The following is a 16,070-nucleotide window of genomic DNA, read 5'->3' on the forward strand; positions in this document are numbered from 1 at the left end:
CTATGTGAGTATTTCATCCTTGCTGGTGCCAGTAGTAGTGCAGCAAGTGTACGCTGGCAAAACATTATCAACTTCATTTGTGCGCTTGTGCTTGCCAACACAGAACCCTGCAATGCAAAAATGATCGTATTTTAGTAGCACATAAGCAAACCCTTTAAACCGTGTTTGCACTAGTGAGGTGTCGTTGCTTTGGAACTGTAAACCCTGGTCTTGCCACGACTTGCACGTGGTGCATGAAGTCATCATCGCTGTGATTATCACTATACAAATATGACATCGTACCATTTTTTTTTTGACATGATAAAGTTTTCTTAATCTGAATGGAAAGCCGATAAATTGAATACCGCACTAAAAATGAACAAAACTCTTGCATGGTGAGGGAAAAAACAGTTCTGGGTTACATTTTTCTCTCCTCTTTGTTTCTTTGTCTGCTTCCCTCCTTTGTGCATGTACTGTATGTCTTTGTCTGGCTTACATGGTACAACACATCGCCCTCCTCCGCCTACTCGTACTTATCCTCCTCTGCGCCGCCGCCTCTTTTTTTGACCTGCAGGTGCACTCTCTCATCGGTTTTCCCCTTTTATTATTCCGATATAGACTCTCTTCGGCATCTTCACAAACACGGGCCAGGTTGCAATTATATTAATTTCATAGCCCTCGTCGAAAGCGTGCACATTACGTTTGTGGCAACTCTCCTCGTGATGATCGAGCCCGATAGAATTTGTGAACAGTTTCACGAAGATGCTCTTAGAACTTTCTATAGCCCAAGGACATTTTTTCCAACACCTCCACTGTGGTCACACTGTTGAAACAAAGGTTGCTTAGGGGTTGTATTCCTGAATATATTTGTCTCAAGGTCTGACTGCTGTGTGCACTTCTTTTGTTTTACCCAAACAAAGCAAACATATCTCCCTGGTCCATCGCCCGCAAGGCAGATTCATTTTCATTCTCTGTATTAGCTGGAAAATCGAAAATAGTTTTTTGATTTTGGATTTTTTGGTCTGAATGAAAAAAACCAAATGAATTGACACAGTAGCACACTTCTCTTCCATATTTTATCTACCTACTTCCTAATGTTACCAATTACTCAAACAGTCCCAGCGTTTGGCAGTGTTGCACACTTATTGAAATGGTAATGCGACTATGTCAGAGTGAAAGTCATTCATTCAGTGGCTTCCAAGTGGATTTATTCATGACAATTTACTCTGCTTTGGCAGGATAACAGTAATGAGAGGGTTAAAGGTTGACAGTATGTGTTTTTACGCTGCGCAGAGAAAGAGCTACATCTCAGCTGCGTTTATCTCTCTCCACCACTCACAATAGACTTGATTTGGTTTGTTACCATCATATTATTCTAGCGCTCGCTGGCATGTATGTCCTGATAGCCGTATTATTCTTCTGCCCAAAATTCCAACAACTAATTTACCGAGCTTAATTTACCGTGTTATTCCGATAAAATGTCACACCAAGAACAGGCCTTATGTACAATAATGAAATCCATTATTGGGGCTACAAGGCCAGATGTCAGCGATATCCTTTTTGGGTGTCTCCCTGGAGGTGGGGGCTGCTTTTGGCGTACAGCTCTCACATATTGCATCTTCTAATTCAAACATGACATTTTTAACACGTTCATTGCTTGTGTTAGTTCTGCCTACCTGTGTATCATCTCACGGGACTCAAATCAACGTTTTTTTTGTGGGATGGTCACTGCCTGCTGTTGTAAATTTAGACAAGATAAGGTCAAACGTGTTTAACGTTAATTATTGTTAATTAAATGAATTTGCTCATTTCACTTGCTCATGTCTTTATTCAGTATACAGATGTTGACATTAATATATATATTTCTATATATTATAGTTAGACTATTGGAATATACAGAAATCCTGGATAGGATTCTAATGATATCCATTGCAAGAACTGTACAAAAATGTCTTATTGATAACTGTCAAACACGCATTAGTTTCAACATTACATGTATTGTTGTTGTTGCCCCTCACAAATAGCGGCGTCTATATAATCTCTGAATTCATATTAGCCACAGTTATCCCATGAAAAACCATGTACAATACCTCCAACACTGAAATCTCACAATTGTTTTCACACACACACACACACACACACACGTATCGTGACAACAATGAAATGGAAAATGAGAAGATAAGATAAGATAGGAACGCAAACCTGGCTTAATTTAGAAAATTGTCTGTGTGAAAACATTACCTCTGCCTACACTATTTTCTAAATCTTACTGCATACCAACATTATTATTATATTTACTCTATACAGTAGATGGAGGGCATAAATTCTGAATCCACACGAAACAAAAAAGTACTATACACATATTTAAACCAATTCAAGCATGGCCAAGTTCAAGGAGTAGTGTCATTGTTTCGTAAAGATAATTTTGTCTTGGGTCAAATCTCCAACCAGTTTCGTCACTGCCATAACATAGCAACAATTTACAGAAGACAACTTTTTCTTTGTTTGCATAAAAGTAAAAACCATTTGAGCGAAACCGGGAGACTCAGCCATGTACTACATAGTTGTGTGATTGACAACTTTCTTAACTCTATCAGAGCTCTTCAACCTCTGTTTCACCCAGTTTTTCTGCCACTTCACTAATTCTCCTAATCTGCTTGATATCTCCGTCTGGCTGCTTCTGCCCTCTCTACATTCTCAGCCACTCTCACCCTCACCTGTTTTCCATCTTGCAGAAGGATTACGATTATATTAACTTCTGTTCTACAACCCTGTTAGTTGCCAATTAACGTCTGCCTATTTTCCAGTGATACGTTTCGCACATCGAGTATATAAACAGGATTGGCTGTGTTGTACAATCACATAAGCGGTGGTGGGAGAACACGAACACGCACACGCACACACACACACACACACACACACACACACACAGACAGACAGACACATGCATACACTAAAGCAAATAGCCGCTCATCAATAGCAACCGAGCAAATCCGATAAAAAGCAAAGATCCCGCATATACAAATGACGATGCAGCAGCCGTGCAGTCTCATAACAACGGCGCATGAGATTTGTCAAATACACACAGGCTTCCTGAAGACACACATACTACTTATAGAGGAAACAGAATTCCTTGCCTGACCTCCCTAAGCTCCACTATTTGAATAAAAATTTTCAATGAAATGATAGTAAAAAGACTCCTGAAGCAAGCCAAAGTTTGATTACCATAAATATTTCAAACATTTGGCAAGCCAGTGAATTCAACAGTGAAATGTCTTCTTTGGTAGGTCAGTCTATTCTATACGTTTCTTCCTCTTTATCCTATTTTTGTTTCAGGAAATTTAAAATGTACAGTCAATTGTGTAATCTGCATCAAATATATATTATTGACTTCGCCAGGGGGATTGTTGGATTTATGGTGGTTGTATTTTATTGCTTGTATCTGATCGGGTGTTTTTGATATAGTATAAAAATGTAAATTGGTTAGGATATGCAGCCATTAGTCTCCATCATAATCTCATTCAGATCGCTCATTTAATCACAATTGAAAAGTAATTTTCATTTTACCTGATTAGAAACTATACACGTGTCAAAACTCGCCAGATGTTCAGTTTATATGCTAATCTAGTCCAAACATAAAAATCTATAAATGTTTAGGAGACAAAGAAAAATTCAATCAAGAATCTAAAGTTATACCTAAGAAATCAGGTCACGGGAACTACAGTACAGTACTACATACAGTAACACTGTGTGTGTGTGTGTGTGTGTGTGTGTGTGCATGTTTGTGTGTGTGTGTGTGTGTGTGTGTGCGTGATAGCGTGTCTGCCTCCAGCCTGCCTGACCACCTACAGTACACATGGCTTGCACACATTGAATTGTTCGTGGAGCAGCTGTTTCTCCTGCAGCTTTCTGTCCCTCTGGACGCAGGAGCGAGGCAGCGGAGAAGGGGAGGAGCTGGTTGAGGGGCAGGTGGGGTGAGGGGGGAGGGAGTGGGGGTCTCAGACGCAGAGGTGAGGGTAGAAGGTCAGGAGATACATTTTCAGAATAAATTCTTAGGATTTCCCCTGCTGGGATTGCGTGATAGCTGCATACAATTGCAAGCGTCCATTATTGCTTCAAAATATTTATTGTCTTTGCATAATTGGGATGATTTACTGAAGGCAGGTTTATATATATATATGAGCTGAAATGTCTTTCTAAGAATTAATAAGAAGCATTAAAACAGCATAACATGGAATGACACTTAAACATAGATTTTCTTTAAAGCATATATTTGAGATCCGTCTCAGTCCACGTAAAAAAAAAAAGAAAAATGCAATGTTTTCCATAACAGGTATAAATGACAGTTCCAGATTTTAAAATCAGAATTCTAGTCGCTGAGATTTGGCACAGAAAAAGCCCAGACCTTGACCTGGTTTTGCAGTCTATGGTCTGTTCAAAACATTATTTAAAAGTCACACAGTTGTTGACCGCCTTGTCATTCTGTTCTTTAGTCCGGCCCACTTTGCTTTTACATTATCCAGAGTCTCGAGTCGTGTAATATTTGTTGCATTCATTTCACCATTTTTTTCCTAAAATTGGTTGTTACCTGCAGCCCCGTTAAAAATGGTGATAACCCAAGCAAAGACAAATCATCCACATCATTGTCTGTATACCTTACCTTGTTTGTGGTTGCTATAGTCTTCAGCATTCCAAGATTCTAAATTTAATAATGTGTGAAGAACAAAAGTGCCAGTGTCTTTTTTTGTACGCACACCCCCGAAGCTATTTTTGGTCTACGTCTTTCCAGTGATTATTGTTGCAAGGATAAACATGTACCTGTGTTCCAATTTTTCTGTTGTGCAATACTCGCTCTTACAAATGCTGATTATGTGCTTTGATATCAGTTGTAATTAACATGGTTCTTCTCAGTGACAGTCAGAACTCTTGTTGAAGTTTTTCGCATATAATTCATGTCTAACTTTTTTTTTGACTAATCACATTCAAATCACTCCAAACTTTTCTGAAAGTTATAAATGGGTCAATAAATGCAAAAAGGAATTCGTTCTCATTGTTACCTCCACCAACAGCAAAAATGTGAGATGGTAGTTGTTAGATGTTAGTTGGTTCAGCAAAATGAAAAAGTTAATTTCCATGGTACTTTTTGGAGGGGTGGCACATGTGCAGGGGGAAAACGCGTTACATGTAAAACAAAACAAAACAAAACAAAACCAAACCAAAAACAAGACAACAGTCCAGCTTATCAATTGATTTAATGCAACAACAGCAATTTTAGAGACTCCAAAAGCCTCACAACATTCTCAATGTACGGGAAGTAGCATGATAACGAACAAATGCATGGTAAAAAACAAACAATTGATTTTCACTTTCGTTAAAATTGATCGCGTTTCTTTGTTTAAGATACTGACAGTTCAAATATACAGTACATAAAAAAGAAAAACCCTAAGAAAACTGAGAGGTTTTGTTTCTGAGTACAGTGCGCATTAACAAGTAGCAGAGTAGTTTTGGCTGTGGTGACAAAAGCTGCCTCTGACAACCTCATGCAGTGATGTCAGGTGATAAGCGTGCTCCGTGTGTGTGTGTGTGCGCACTGTCCGTCCCCGTCTGTGGGGTCTGATTGTGTTGCTCTTTGGTCCGGTTGCCGAGAGGATTATTGGCGCTCTCCTGCAGTAGGCTCAGCCTCTGGAGGACTAACAAGTCAGACACTGTCAGATCCAGGGAAGCGAGGCCAAGGGCTTTTGCTTTGAAGTGGGCCATGAGATTCTCATCTAGAGGGGATCAGATGCAGAGAGTGAGAGGTGCAAAGCTCCAACTAAACAGGCAAACTGAGTTGGCTCTGGGAGGTGTAGCGATGGGCTGCTCAAGAATAACAAAGCATCTGTGGAAAGTCCAAAGTGATTGGGTTAAGAATGCTTAGTTAGAAGAGAGTGGTCTATAGAATAGAAACATCAGTCATTATATTGTCATAGTTTTGGCCCACTGTGATGTCACAGTGAGGCTGATCTACATAATCGCTTCCCCACGCCGAGTTTCTCCGTCCACGACTCGGTAGTTAAACTGGGCGAAGATCCACAATTTCCAGGCGACGTCCAGAATTTAGCCTCCAAACTACCCGACAGCATTCAAGTGTAACAGCCAAAAGGTAAGGTCAGCAGAGCTGTAGTGTGGGCGCAGATAGCACTGCAAACCAAAAACACATATTTGGGATTTGTCGGAACGGCCAAGACTATGAAAGCAGATGTGTACCCCAATTTGTAGGAGCATCAGGAGATAATCAATCACCCAATCAATCAGCTAACACATGTACAGATGCACACTGTAGTACACACAATTGTGATTGTCTCACTTTCTTCCTGTCTGAAGTAATCTCAAGCATGGTTTTGCGTCCCACGAGGAAACGCCTTTTATCATGTGACACAATGCTATTGGCGGAGACGGGACAGCTGTTTCCCATCAGCGCTCAGTCAACTGTACTCGCCAGTCTGTCAGAAGCCTGCCCAGAGGATCGCAGCAGCAGAATTTAGCCCTTCAAAATACAGAGGTCAAAATAGTTCCAATTAGGAGGCCATCCCAATTCGAAAGTGCTTCATCAGGCATCTCGGGCCCGCTCGCCCAGTGTGATGTACAAATTCGCGGATGAATGTGCGCGCCTCCATCTGGCAGTGATTATGCCTTTTCCTCATCGTTTCCTGTCTTTTCACCTTAACAGAACTCTACCGCTGTTCTGCTGTTCCTACGTTGGTACGTCAGCTCAACTCCCTCGGCTTGTTCGGTCTCTAATCCCCCCACCCCCGTGTAATTTAAGACCGTGCATGCTTTAGCGCAGTCACTCAAGCAGGCGCCTGCATTAACATATATGCTTCATCTCATCAGTATTAAGAATCTATTCAGCGAAAGAGGGAACGTTTTACATTCGGATTCCCTTGTTTTAAAGTTCATCCTGCACATTTGTCTCGAGTCAGCAAATCTTGCTGTCGTATTTTTAGCTGACTGTATGTTGGTAAGATTTTGGTTGTAGATTGTGCTTGAGAATGAGCTGCCAATGACGACCACAAATCACAGTCATTTGTTGGACAACTTTGGATGGACATGTTTCCTTTGTCTCTCGTTCAACTTCTGGCTGCAAGCACATTTTCTGTGTCCAGGCTGTTTGCGGTTGAAATGTGATCATTTCGACTTAGCGCTGCCTGCAACTGAACTGGTGTGCTGCTTTTTTGTTTGCTATTATTTCACAACGCAGTACATTAGTTGTATATTAAGCAAATCTTTGAAACAACCAATCCGATAAACCAGCAGTGTCACTTATATGCACATTTCTGCTTTTATTTGTTTTTTTTTTGCAGTTTTACGTGATGACTTCAGACAGAACCCAGTGGACGTCATGGTTGCAGTGGGCGAGCCTGCAGTGCTGGAGTGCCAGCCACCCCGTGGACATCCTGAGCCCACAATCTCGTGGAGGAAAAATGGTTTGAACTTAGGCGACAGAGAGGAACGAATTACAGTAAGATACTTGGACTTTGCACATCGCACGTAATGCCGCGTACGGTATTACGTTGTGCTCTGTGCACCAGAAGCCCTGATGTAGGATTTGAGTGAATCCTGCATTTAATAAGTGTTGGCAAGGAAATGTGTGTTGACGTCTTGCATGTTGTTGCAAAGCTCAGTTAGTGCACAGTGACAGGTAGCGTCTCTCTGGGGGGTTGTGATGGACAGAGCAGCGAGCTGTGATTTGAGGAGAGGCAGGGATCAGAAGCACGCGGAGGCTCCTGTGAGACAAATACAAAGGCTTCTTTTGCTTTGTACTCCTTGCACGCTGTCTTTGTCCTCCCTAACTATGGAAATATGACTTTGCCACAAGAGTTCACCTAAAAGACATCATTTACTTTTCAAAGAAAAGAGAGGAGTCCACCAAAAGTGATTTATTCCCCCTTGTGTCGTGGGTGTTAAAAGGATGTTTGTAATAAAAGGTGTACGTTACTTACTGTATTTGCAACACATTTACAGGGTTATCACACACGAAAATGTGATTTACATTGTTTTTAATTAACCTTGGGCTTCACTGGTGCAATTGACAATACGTTGTTTCTTAATGTGCACTATTAAGATATCACAGCGACAGAACTTATTTATGAAGAACAGGACTGAAAGTTGAGGTTTTGGGGGTTGCAGATGAAGGCTCAACAAACCACTTTTCTTGCCACTAAAATTGCAGCTAAAAATGGGAAGTGGTCACTCCAGGAGGAAAAAAAAAAAAAAGCTGACTCTTTAATCAGCTGCTAAAGTGCAGTGGTACAACAAACCACCAAAGTTGGTCGAAGATGGTTTTAGCAGTTCACTGATGTCATTGCACTGCTGCTAATTTGAAAATGGGTTCATACATCTGAACATTGTCGACTCAGCAATCCTAGTTCCCACAAATACCTGCGTAATAATCTTTTTAGCCACAGTATCTTATTCCAATAGTGCAAACATCTTCGACTAATCCGCTGCGTACCGATTGGCTGAATCTGAACTACAGTTCTCATAGTTCACCCTTTGCAATTACTGGAGGTGCACATAATGCCTACATACATGCGCGGTTTATTACATTTGAAATGCTAGAACCGCAACGTTGGCAGATCATTTTGTGGGAATTTATCGGAGTTGGGAGTGAGGGGCTCTTACTGGTGTACGTTGCATAAATCCCTCCAGCATCGACTTAATGAGGAATTCTTTCTGTACGCTGTTGAGTGGCCACCGGGTGCCGAATAGCCTGGCTTCCCTGGTTGCCACGACACTGCAGGCAGCCTTGGCCGCTGAACTCTTGACCTCCTCTGCTAAATATTAACAGAAGCTGAGCGATTGTCCTTGAATAAAAAAAAAAAAAAACATTATTATAAAAGCCAAGACGCCTAGTTTTGTGGAGAAGGCTGTTGATGTCTTGTTGCAGGAAAAGGCCTTGCGTGTTTGCTTCCTGACTGGATTCGCTTGCTGCTGTTGTGGTATTATCTACCACAGACTGTCTGTGCAAATGCTGACATTCAAAGTCGGATAAAGGCAGCTTCTTGCAGGGGGTGGATAGTATTCTAAACAAATGGAAACACCATGAGGTGTGTGTTGGTGCGCTGATATAAGAAAAGTTTCAAAGTTTGTTAAAGGCAAAGTAGGCTGACAGAACATCAGAGGGGGTTCTCTACAAAGAGACACTGGATCTTTGTTCACAGTTATGAATTATGTAATTCTATAGCAGTTGACCTTTTGTAAAGACTGAAGGCAGTGCACACGCGCGTGATGCATACAGTTGCACACAGATAAACTATTACATTAAAGTTTCTTACAGTGTTTGTTTACATGAATATGCAAGTAAATGTTTGGTATCATCATGCGCAAAACTTGATGTGCATCTCGCACGGACCAATAATACACATTTAAACATGTTATGTAGTACATTTTAGTACAAAAGGCTCCAGTTATGGGCAAATTATTCACACTGAATGATTAACAAATGATGCACATAGGGATGCTACAAAGTGTTTGCGCAAACACAGCTGTGTAAACATTGGGTGTGCTTTCGTTCAGATCCGCAGCGGCAAGCTGATGATCACCAACAGCAGGAAGAGTGACGCAGGAAAATACATTTGTGTTGGAACCAACATGGTCGGGGAGCGCGAGAGTGAAATCGCTGAACTCACCGTGCTTGGTAAAATGAGCACCTTTGCAACTGTTTTCCCCCATTGTTACTGTGCATCGCTCTATTCAGTCTCTGCCATAAGAAGCTGCTAATTATGTTGATTATGCAATGTTTATGCAAAGCACAAAAATGTGCATAGCAATAGCAATGCAATGCAAGTAAAACAACAACCCAGCAGCAACCACCTCAGCATCAAAGATCACCATCTTTCGAAAAGTTTAGCCTTCAGCCGTAATTCTCAACCCCCCCCCCCGCTCCCATTTTCTAACATTTCCCATCGGAATTGAGCTCTTATCAGTATCGCGGTGAGATGACCTTGGTTTGGGTGTGGAATCTTCAGTCTAAAGCCGCATAAAGCTATTCAAGGCTGTGAGAATAATCTTGCAGAATGCACTCAAAGGTCAACATACTTGAGAATGTCGCACAGCACTTGTGACCTTTGAGGTAGACAGGTGATAATTACCAGAATCTTAAAAAAAAAAAAAAAAAAAAAAAGCCTAATGTGAAGATTCTACACAGTTGTATACAAAGCAAGCTAAAGTTTATAGCATAGTGAAACCTATAGAGAAGATTTGATAAGAATTCAGCAATTTAGGACTGTATTTTATTTTGCTATCAAGGCAGTTTACTGGGCACATTGCAACATGGAAGTGAGTAATTAAAAGAGACTTTTAAAATAGTTCCAATCCCAATCTACTCCAATTTTTGGCCTCAGTGGCATCATTGTAGTCATTTGGAGACATGCCTATAATAATGTATTCATCGGATGTGGTTAGAATGACTTGGTCAACAGTAAGAAGTGGAAAGTTTTTCCTTTGAATTCCACTGATATGAAACTGAACTGTTTGGCGGCCCGCTGCCGACTAGAGCGCCCCACCTTCCTCAAGCGGCCCAGCAGCGCGGTCGTGTTGGCAGACGGGAGTGCCGAGTTCCACTGTGCGGTTCAAGGTGATCCTGTTCCCACTGTCCGCTGGAGGAAAGAGGATTCTGAGCTGCCGCAGGGCAGGTAAAATGCATGTGCTTTTTTTTTTTTTAAACATGGCAACACAATTGTTCAAGCTCTCCTTTCCGTCACGTGATGCCTTTACCGCCCCGATTCTTTCAGATATGAAATCCTAGAAGACCACACGTTGATTGTTCGCCAAGTGACCTCTTCAGATGAAGGTTCTTATACATGTGTGGTGGAGAACATGGTTGGCAAATCGGAAACATCTGCCACGCTTACTGTTCACGGTCAGTCCATCTTTTTTGATCCAATATTTTATGCCCTTGACAACACCATTCTGATGTTGCAGCTCAAAACAAAATGATTCTTATTATTATTTTTTTTTTTACTCCAAATACGTATGAGCGAGAGAGCAGAACTGACTAATCCTATCTTCTCAGGTTACAAACATGCACGATTTTAATTGCAATTTCAAAAGGCTCGTGATTGGCAAAAACATTGTGTGCTGTGGACCCCTATTTGTGGTTATTATGTTATTTATTGATTTTTGGAGAGGAACAAACCCCTAAACGCTTACTTACTTATCCCCGTTTATGCAAGACTTTTATAGGTTTATAGGTTATGGGAGCTTTTGCACCTCCAATAGTCATCACATTGCTATTTTCTCTGTTTTTTCCCATCTAGTCAACACTGGTAAGTTTGTCATCCATCCGTCACCCGCCATCAGCCAGCAGCAGTATGTCATCCTTATATACCGTATGTTGTGGTTTAGCTCTGCTCAAAAAAAGGTAGATCATGCCATTTTTAGTGTTTGAGCATGTATAAGCTTTTTGAAGAATGTGTATGTTTTGAGCTGTTTGTCGTAATTGTGACGCTTCCTTTTCTGCAGTGCCGCCTGCATTTGCCTTACGACCCAGGAACCAGGTGGCAGCAATAGGCAGGACCGTCACCTTCCAGTGCGAGGCCACTGGCAACCCGCAGCCTGCTATCTTCTGGCAGAGGGAGGGCAGTGAGGTGAGAATGACCTTCAGCCTTTCTGTGTCCCCACAAATGATCAGCATAAATACGACTAATGCGTGTGTCGTAACTCTCCCCGCAGAGTCTCTTGTTCTCAGCCCCGCAGGCCTTCAGCCGAGTGTCTGTCTCCCAGATGGGCAGTTTGACCATCACCGATGTTCAACATTCTGATGGCGGGCTGTACAGCTGCCAGGCTCTCAACATCGCTGGCAGTGTTATTACCAAAGTATTGTTGGAAGTTACCGACTGTGAGTGAGGAAAACTGATGTTTTAGTCACCAGTCGTCCAGTTTCACTCTTTTGGCCACCGCGCTACACGCTGCGGCTGCACTTCTTATTGTTGAATGCATTCTCTATGTAAGGATTAAAAGTGGCAGTCAGAATGCCTGTCTTTATGAGCGTGATCCTTTGACCGGTGACAATTTATGTTGGGCTTTAGTACAATGATTTACATGAGAGTGGACACCCACATATTCACCTATTCACTGATTTTATTTTCCATTTTCCCGCCAGCTTTTTCCATTTATTTATTGGGGGGAACCAACCCCCGTTTTTCACAGAAAATGCCTATTGGCACTTTACTTTGCCACTTATTCAAGCATTTTTTGGGTTAAAAAAAAGAAGGTTCTTTTTCAATGCCATTATAATGAGTGTCAATTTCTGTTGCGGATTTTCACTATTCGCGGGCAGGGCCCAGTTCCGATCCCCCGCAAAAACCGGGGGTCCACGATACATCACTACCTCTAAAATAGTTGAAAATAAAACTGCATTTGAGCAATTCAGATTCAAGGAACTATTCACTTGGAAATTCGAGTAATAATCGTTGTCAAGGGCAAGCAGCAAAGAAGCTTAAAGGTTTGTCACCTGCAACTGACTGCTAGCTACATATTTTACATTTTGTTCCCCTTGGATCCAGAAGTGATTACGGTTTTGAATTAAGCCCGAAGCGCCTCATTTTAACTATTAAGATGCCACAACACGCCAGATTGTACCCTGATCTAATTAGATTTCTCTGCAAAGATGTATTGATACTTCAAAACTGTACTTGCACAAAACTAATAATAGCAATACTACTAATAATATTACTACTAATGCTACTAAACATAATAATTACACACTAGAAAAAAATCTTTGGCAGAGATAAGAAAAAAAAAAAAGTAATTTCAATGTGCTTGCCCCAGCGATTACACACCACCAGCAATATCTACAGGCTCCCAATTAAATGACCCATGTGCTCACGTGTGCATGACTCTCTACGCTTGTATATATTTGAAATTAATGAGAGAGACTGCCTCAGGGTTCACTCGATATTTACCGCTAGTTTGGAGGTAGAATGCGTCTTCTTACTCCTCATAGCACTGATGCAGTGGCTTTAAAAAGAAAATGAGGCATCTACGCCGTGACAGCTGGGAGACCCCCACACCCCCATTTTGCTATGATCTATTAGCACTCTACTCTCTCTCTATCCCGCTACATATCTTTCATCCCCATTTGGAGGGCCACATTTGTATGGAAATAACCAGTCGGTATTACCTCTGGCAGTTTTAAAGGCATGTTTCCATCAACTTTTTTTTTGGTTAGTCTTATTTATTTAGAACCGTTGTCCTATTTCGCCGGGCTTTAAAATGTAAGACAGAGAGTCAAGTGGGTTGTGTTATCTTTGTAGCGTGCTTGAAGCCTCCACCATCACTACCTACTGTCGGATGAATGATTAGTTGCTCTGCTGGAGGGGATAAGTTGATTTCTTTTTCCTCCACTGGCTGCACATCCCTCTATTGTTCTCCTGCTTCCTCGAAATAGCTTTCATATGTTTTTCATTTGTTTTTTCCCCTCTCAAAATAACTTCCATATCAGTTTTCTCATAACTATTAGCCAAACAGTTACATCTTTTATAGATCTAAAAAAATGAAAGGATGAATGGACCAGTTATGGGTGAGCCAATTCATGTAATCAATAGTTTTTTTGGAGTGGTTATTTTTCCCAAAAAGAAAAAAAAAATTCATCTGCACTTCTGTCAAGAAGAATACAAACTAAGGAGGCACACAAAAATGCGACGATATAAAAAAAGGTGGAACACAAAATAACACGACATAAAGGTTGGTGTCATCTCGAAAAATACTCAATGATATAACCTAAAAGAGATGGATGGTGCCATGGCAAAAAACCTGTAAACTAATCAAAGTACAAAAATCTAAGCCAAAACTACACAAACTGAAAAAAAAAACGCAAAGGTAATTTACTGTTAGCAGGTAAACGAAACAGAAAACAGCAAACACACCTGAAAGATAATCACTAGGCGATAAAAATACAGAATATTCGGAGACGAGTCAAACAATGCTGAGCACACGGAGGTGAGCAATGGAATAGTCGGACACGAGCAAACTGCCGCAGCTGCCTCAAATGCGCCGCTGATTGTCATCAGCAACAGCTGTGGCGCCAAGGCAACGCCCACCAAGCTCACCAAGCACCAGCATAACAGAAAAAAAAGCCAACTGAAAACAGAAACAAGACATTTCCTGGCTTTTTATATAATATTTATAGATACAACAATAAACAACGTACTAACTCTCAACTCAACTGCATTTACAGGCTATAGCACTTTGACAACAACCACAGCTGTTGTCCATGAATACAATGATTCAAATAATTATACAATCATAATAACTGAATAAAAGATTCTTTTCTATTTAAACTATATAAATGAAAGCTCCCTTTACATTGCCATTTAGCATACAGGAGATGCAGTTTTATTACCTCTTGTGGCACATGTTGTATGAAGCAGTTAGTAGATGAGAGAGGAGCAAGATTGAAGTCTCCAACGACGACTATGAGGCTGCCGGTGTCATAGATTGAGTTGGCCGTGACACTGAAATTCTAATCTTGCAATCACAGCGTGCATGACGTCACTCACGTTTGCTACAAACTGAGTTTGAAAGTAAACCGCCAATTTGAGTTTTCTAACAGTCGATAGTTCGTCCGTTGCCGAGTAACGCACAGATAGAAAATTTGTACCATCGTAGACAAGCGGCAAAAGTCAAATGGCGCCGATATTCTTGAGGCTGTTGTAAAAAAAAATAAAAAATGTGTCCACAGTCATTTTACACAATGCACAATTCAACAAAATATAATATTTAATTCTTATTGTGGTGTGGTCTAACATTCTATTGAAGACCAAAGTAAAAAAAATTGTATTGTCCTTCTGGGAGTGTGTGCGTACCACAATACTACAAAATCAAACATTTTTCCAGTCTTCTTTGCCCATTTTGTACTTCATAATGAATGACCATTTTTTTTCTAGCATCAATTAAGTGCCTTTCGTTGTGCCTATTTGGAGTAGCTGTTGTGTGTAAAAAGTGGTAAACCTTTCCTCAATAAAAAGTGCAGGATTCAATGAATAAGCATGTTTGCATTGATGTCCTCGCTTGCTTCTTTTTCTTATAGCCAGCTCGGAACTGCCTCCCCCAGTAATTAGACAGGGCCCGGTCAATCAGACTGTTCCTGTGGACAGCACCGTGGTGTTGAGTTGCCATACGACCGGCGTGCCACCTCCTTCGGTCCACTGGAAGAAAGATGGTGCGGTGTTGTCACCAGCGGACACGCGCTTGTCCGTAGCAGAAAGCGGCTCACTTGAGATTCGTTACACGAAGGTAGGGCATCGAGTGGCGTATCATGTGATGATGATCACTTAGCCGAGACAACCGATATTTTCTTCTGTGTACTGTATTTCCACAGCTCGGAGATACAGGCTTCTATACTTGTGTGGCTACGAGTCCCAATGGAGAGGCCTCCTGGTCAGCACATTTACAAGTGGAGGGTATGTAAAGGTTGCATAAGGTGTCTATTTAGTTACTATTTAGTAGGAGAAACTATATATACACACACACACACACATATCTAAAACAGCTGGTACCCTTCCGTTAAAGAACGAAAAAGCCAAAATGCATATTGCCAAGCCACAATGGTTCTGGGAGGATTTCATTTGGAAAACATGCGAGAAAACAACAGGTCGTTGGCGAGTGACATCACCTCGAAGAGGAATTCTACGAGCCCTGATTTAAATCCTATTAAACATCTTTTAGAAGGAGCTTAAACTCGCAGTTTGAAGAAGGAATTCTTCAAACCTGAGACAGCTGGAGCAATTGACTCGCAAGCAGTGGGCCAAAATAGTTCTCGACAGGTACACAAGTCCCACGAGCGTTACAGAAATGATTTGCTTGTGGTGATTGCCTCAGAATATTCACTTTAGGATATTTTACACTTTTTACACTTTAGGATACATATCCCCACAAGATGGGGATGTGAAACTCCTTTTGGTCACGGGCCACATCGTAGTTTAGCAAGAAACATGAAGTAGACACATTTCATGTTTATGGGCCACATAATGTGTGTGGCCCCCCCGGGCCATGAGTTTGACACCAGTGTAGGGGACCAAAACACAATTTCAAGTATTATTATGCTA

The 16,070-nt window shown here is 41.3% G+C and overlaps 1 protein-coding gene across 6 annotated transcripts in view; it reads left to right on the forward strand.

Moving 5' to 3' along the window:
• The window catches only part of LOC133467181 (roundabout homolog 1-like), a 68,255-nt gene that overhangs the window by 40,193 nt on the left and 11,992 nt on the right, over positions 1-16,070 (forward strand). For 5 of the 6 annotated variants that reach the window (XM_061751747.1, XM_061751748.1, XM_061751749.1 and 2 more), the window contains 8 exons: positions 7,323-7,480; positions 9,538-9,658; positions 10,517-10,655; positions 10,755-10,882; positions 11,485-11,609; positions 11,695-11,860; positions 15,053-15,258; positions 15,344-15,425. In XM_061751747.1, the coding sequence (XP_061607731.1) occupies positions 7,323-7,480; positions 9,538-9,658; positions 10,517-10,655; positions 10,755-10,882; positions 11,485-11,609; positions 11,695-11,860; positions 15,053-15,258; positions 15,344-15,425 (1,125 nt within the window). Of the gene's footprint in view, positions 1-7,322; positions 7,481-9,537; positions 9,659-10,516; positions 10,656-10,754; positions 10,883-11,279; positions 11,332-11,484; positions 11,610-11,694; positions 11,861-15,052; positions 15,259-15,343; positions 15,426-16,070 lie in introns of those variants that run through there. The other variant, XM_061751752.1, reaches the window with a different exon arrangement.

The sequence above is a fragment of the Phyllopteryx taeniolatus genome, chromosome 17 (genome assembly GCF_024500385.1).
Source record: "Phyllopteryx taeniolatus isolate TA_2022b chromosome 17, UOR_Ptae_1.2, whole genome shotgun sequence".
In the NCBI taxonomy this organism is placed as follows: Eukaryota; Metazoa; Chordata; class Actinopteri; order Syngnathiformes; family Syngnathidae; genus Phyllopteryx; species Phyllopteryx taeniolatus.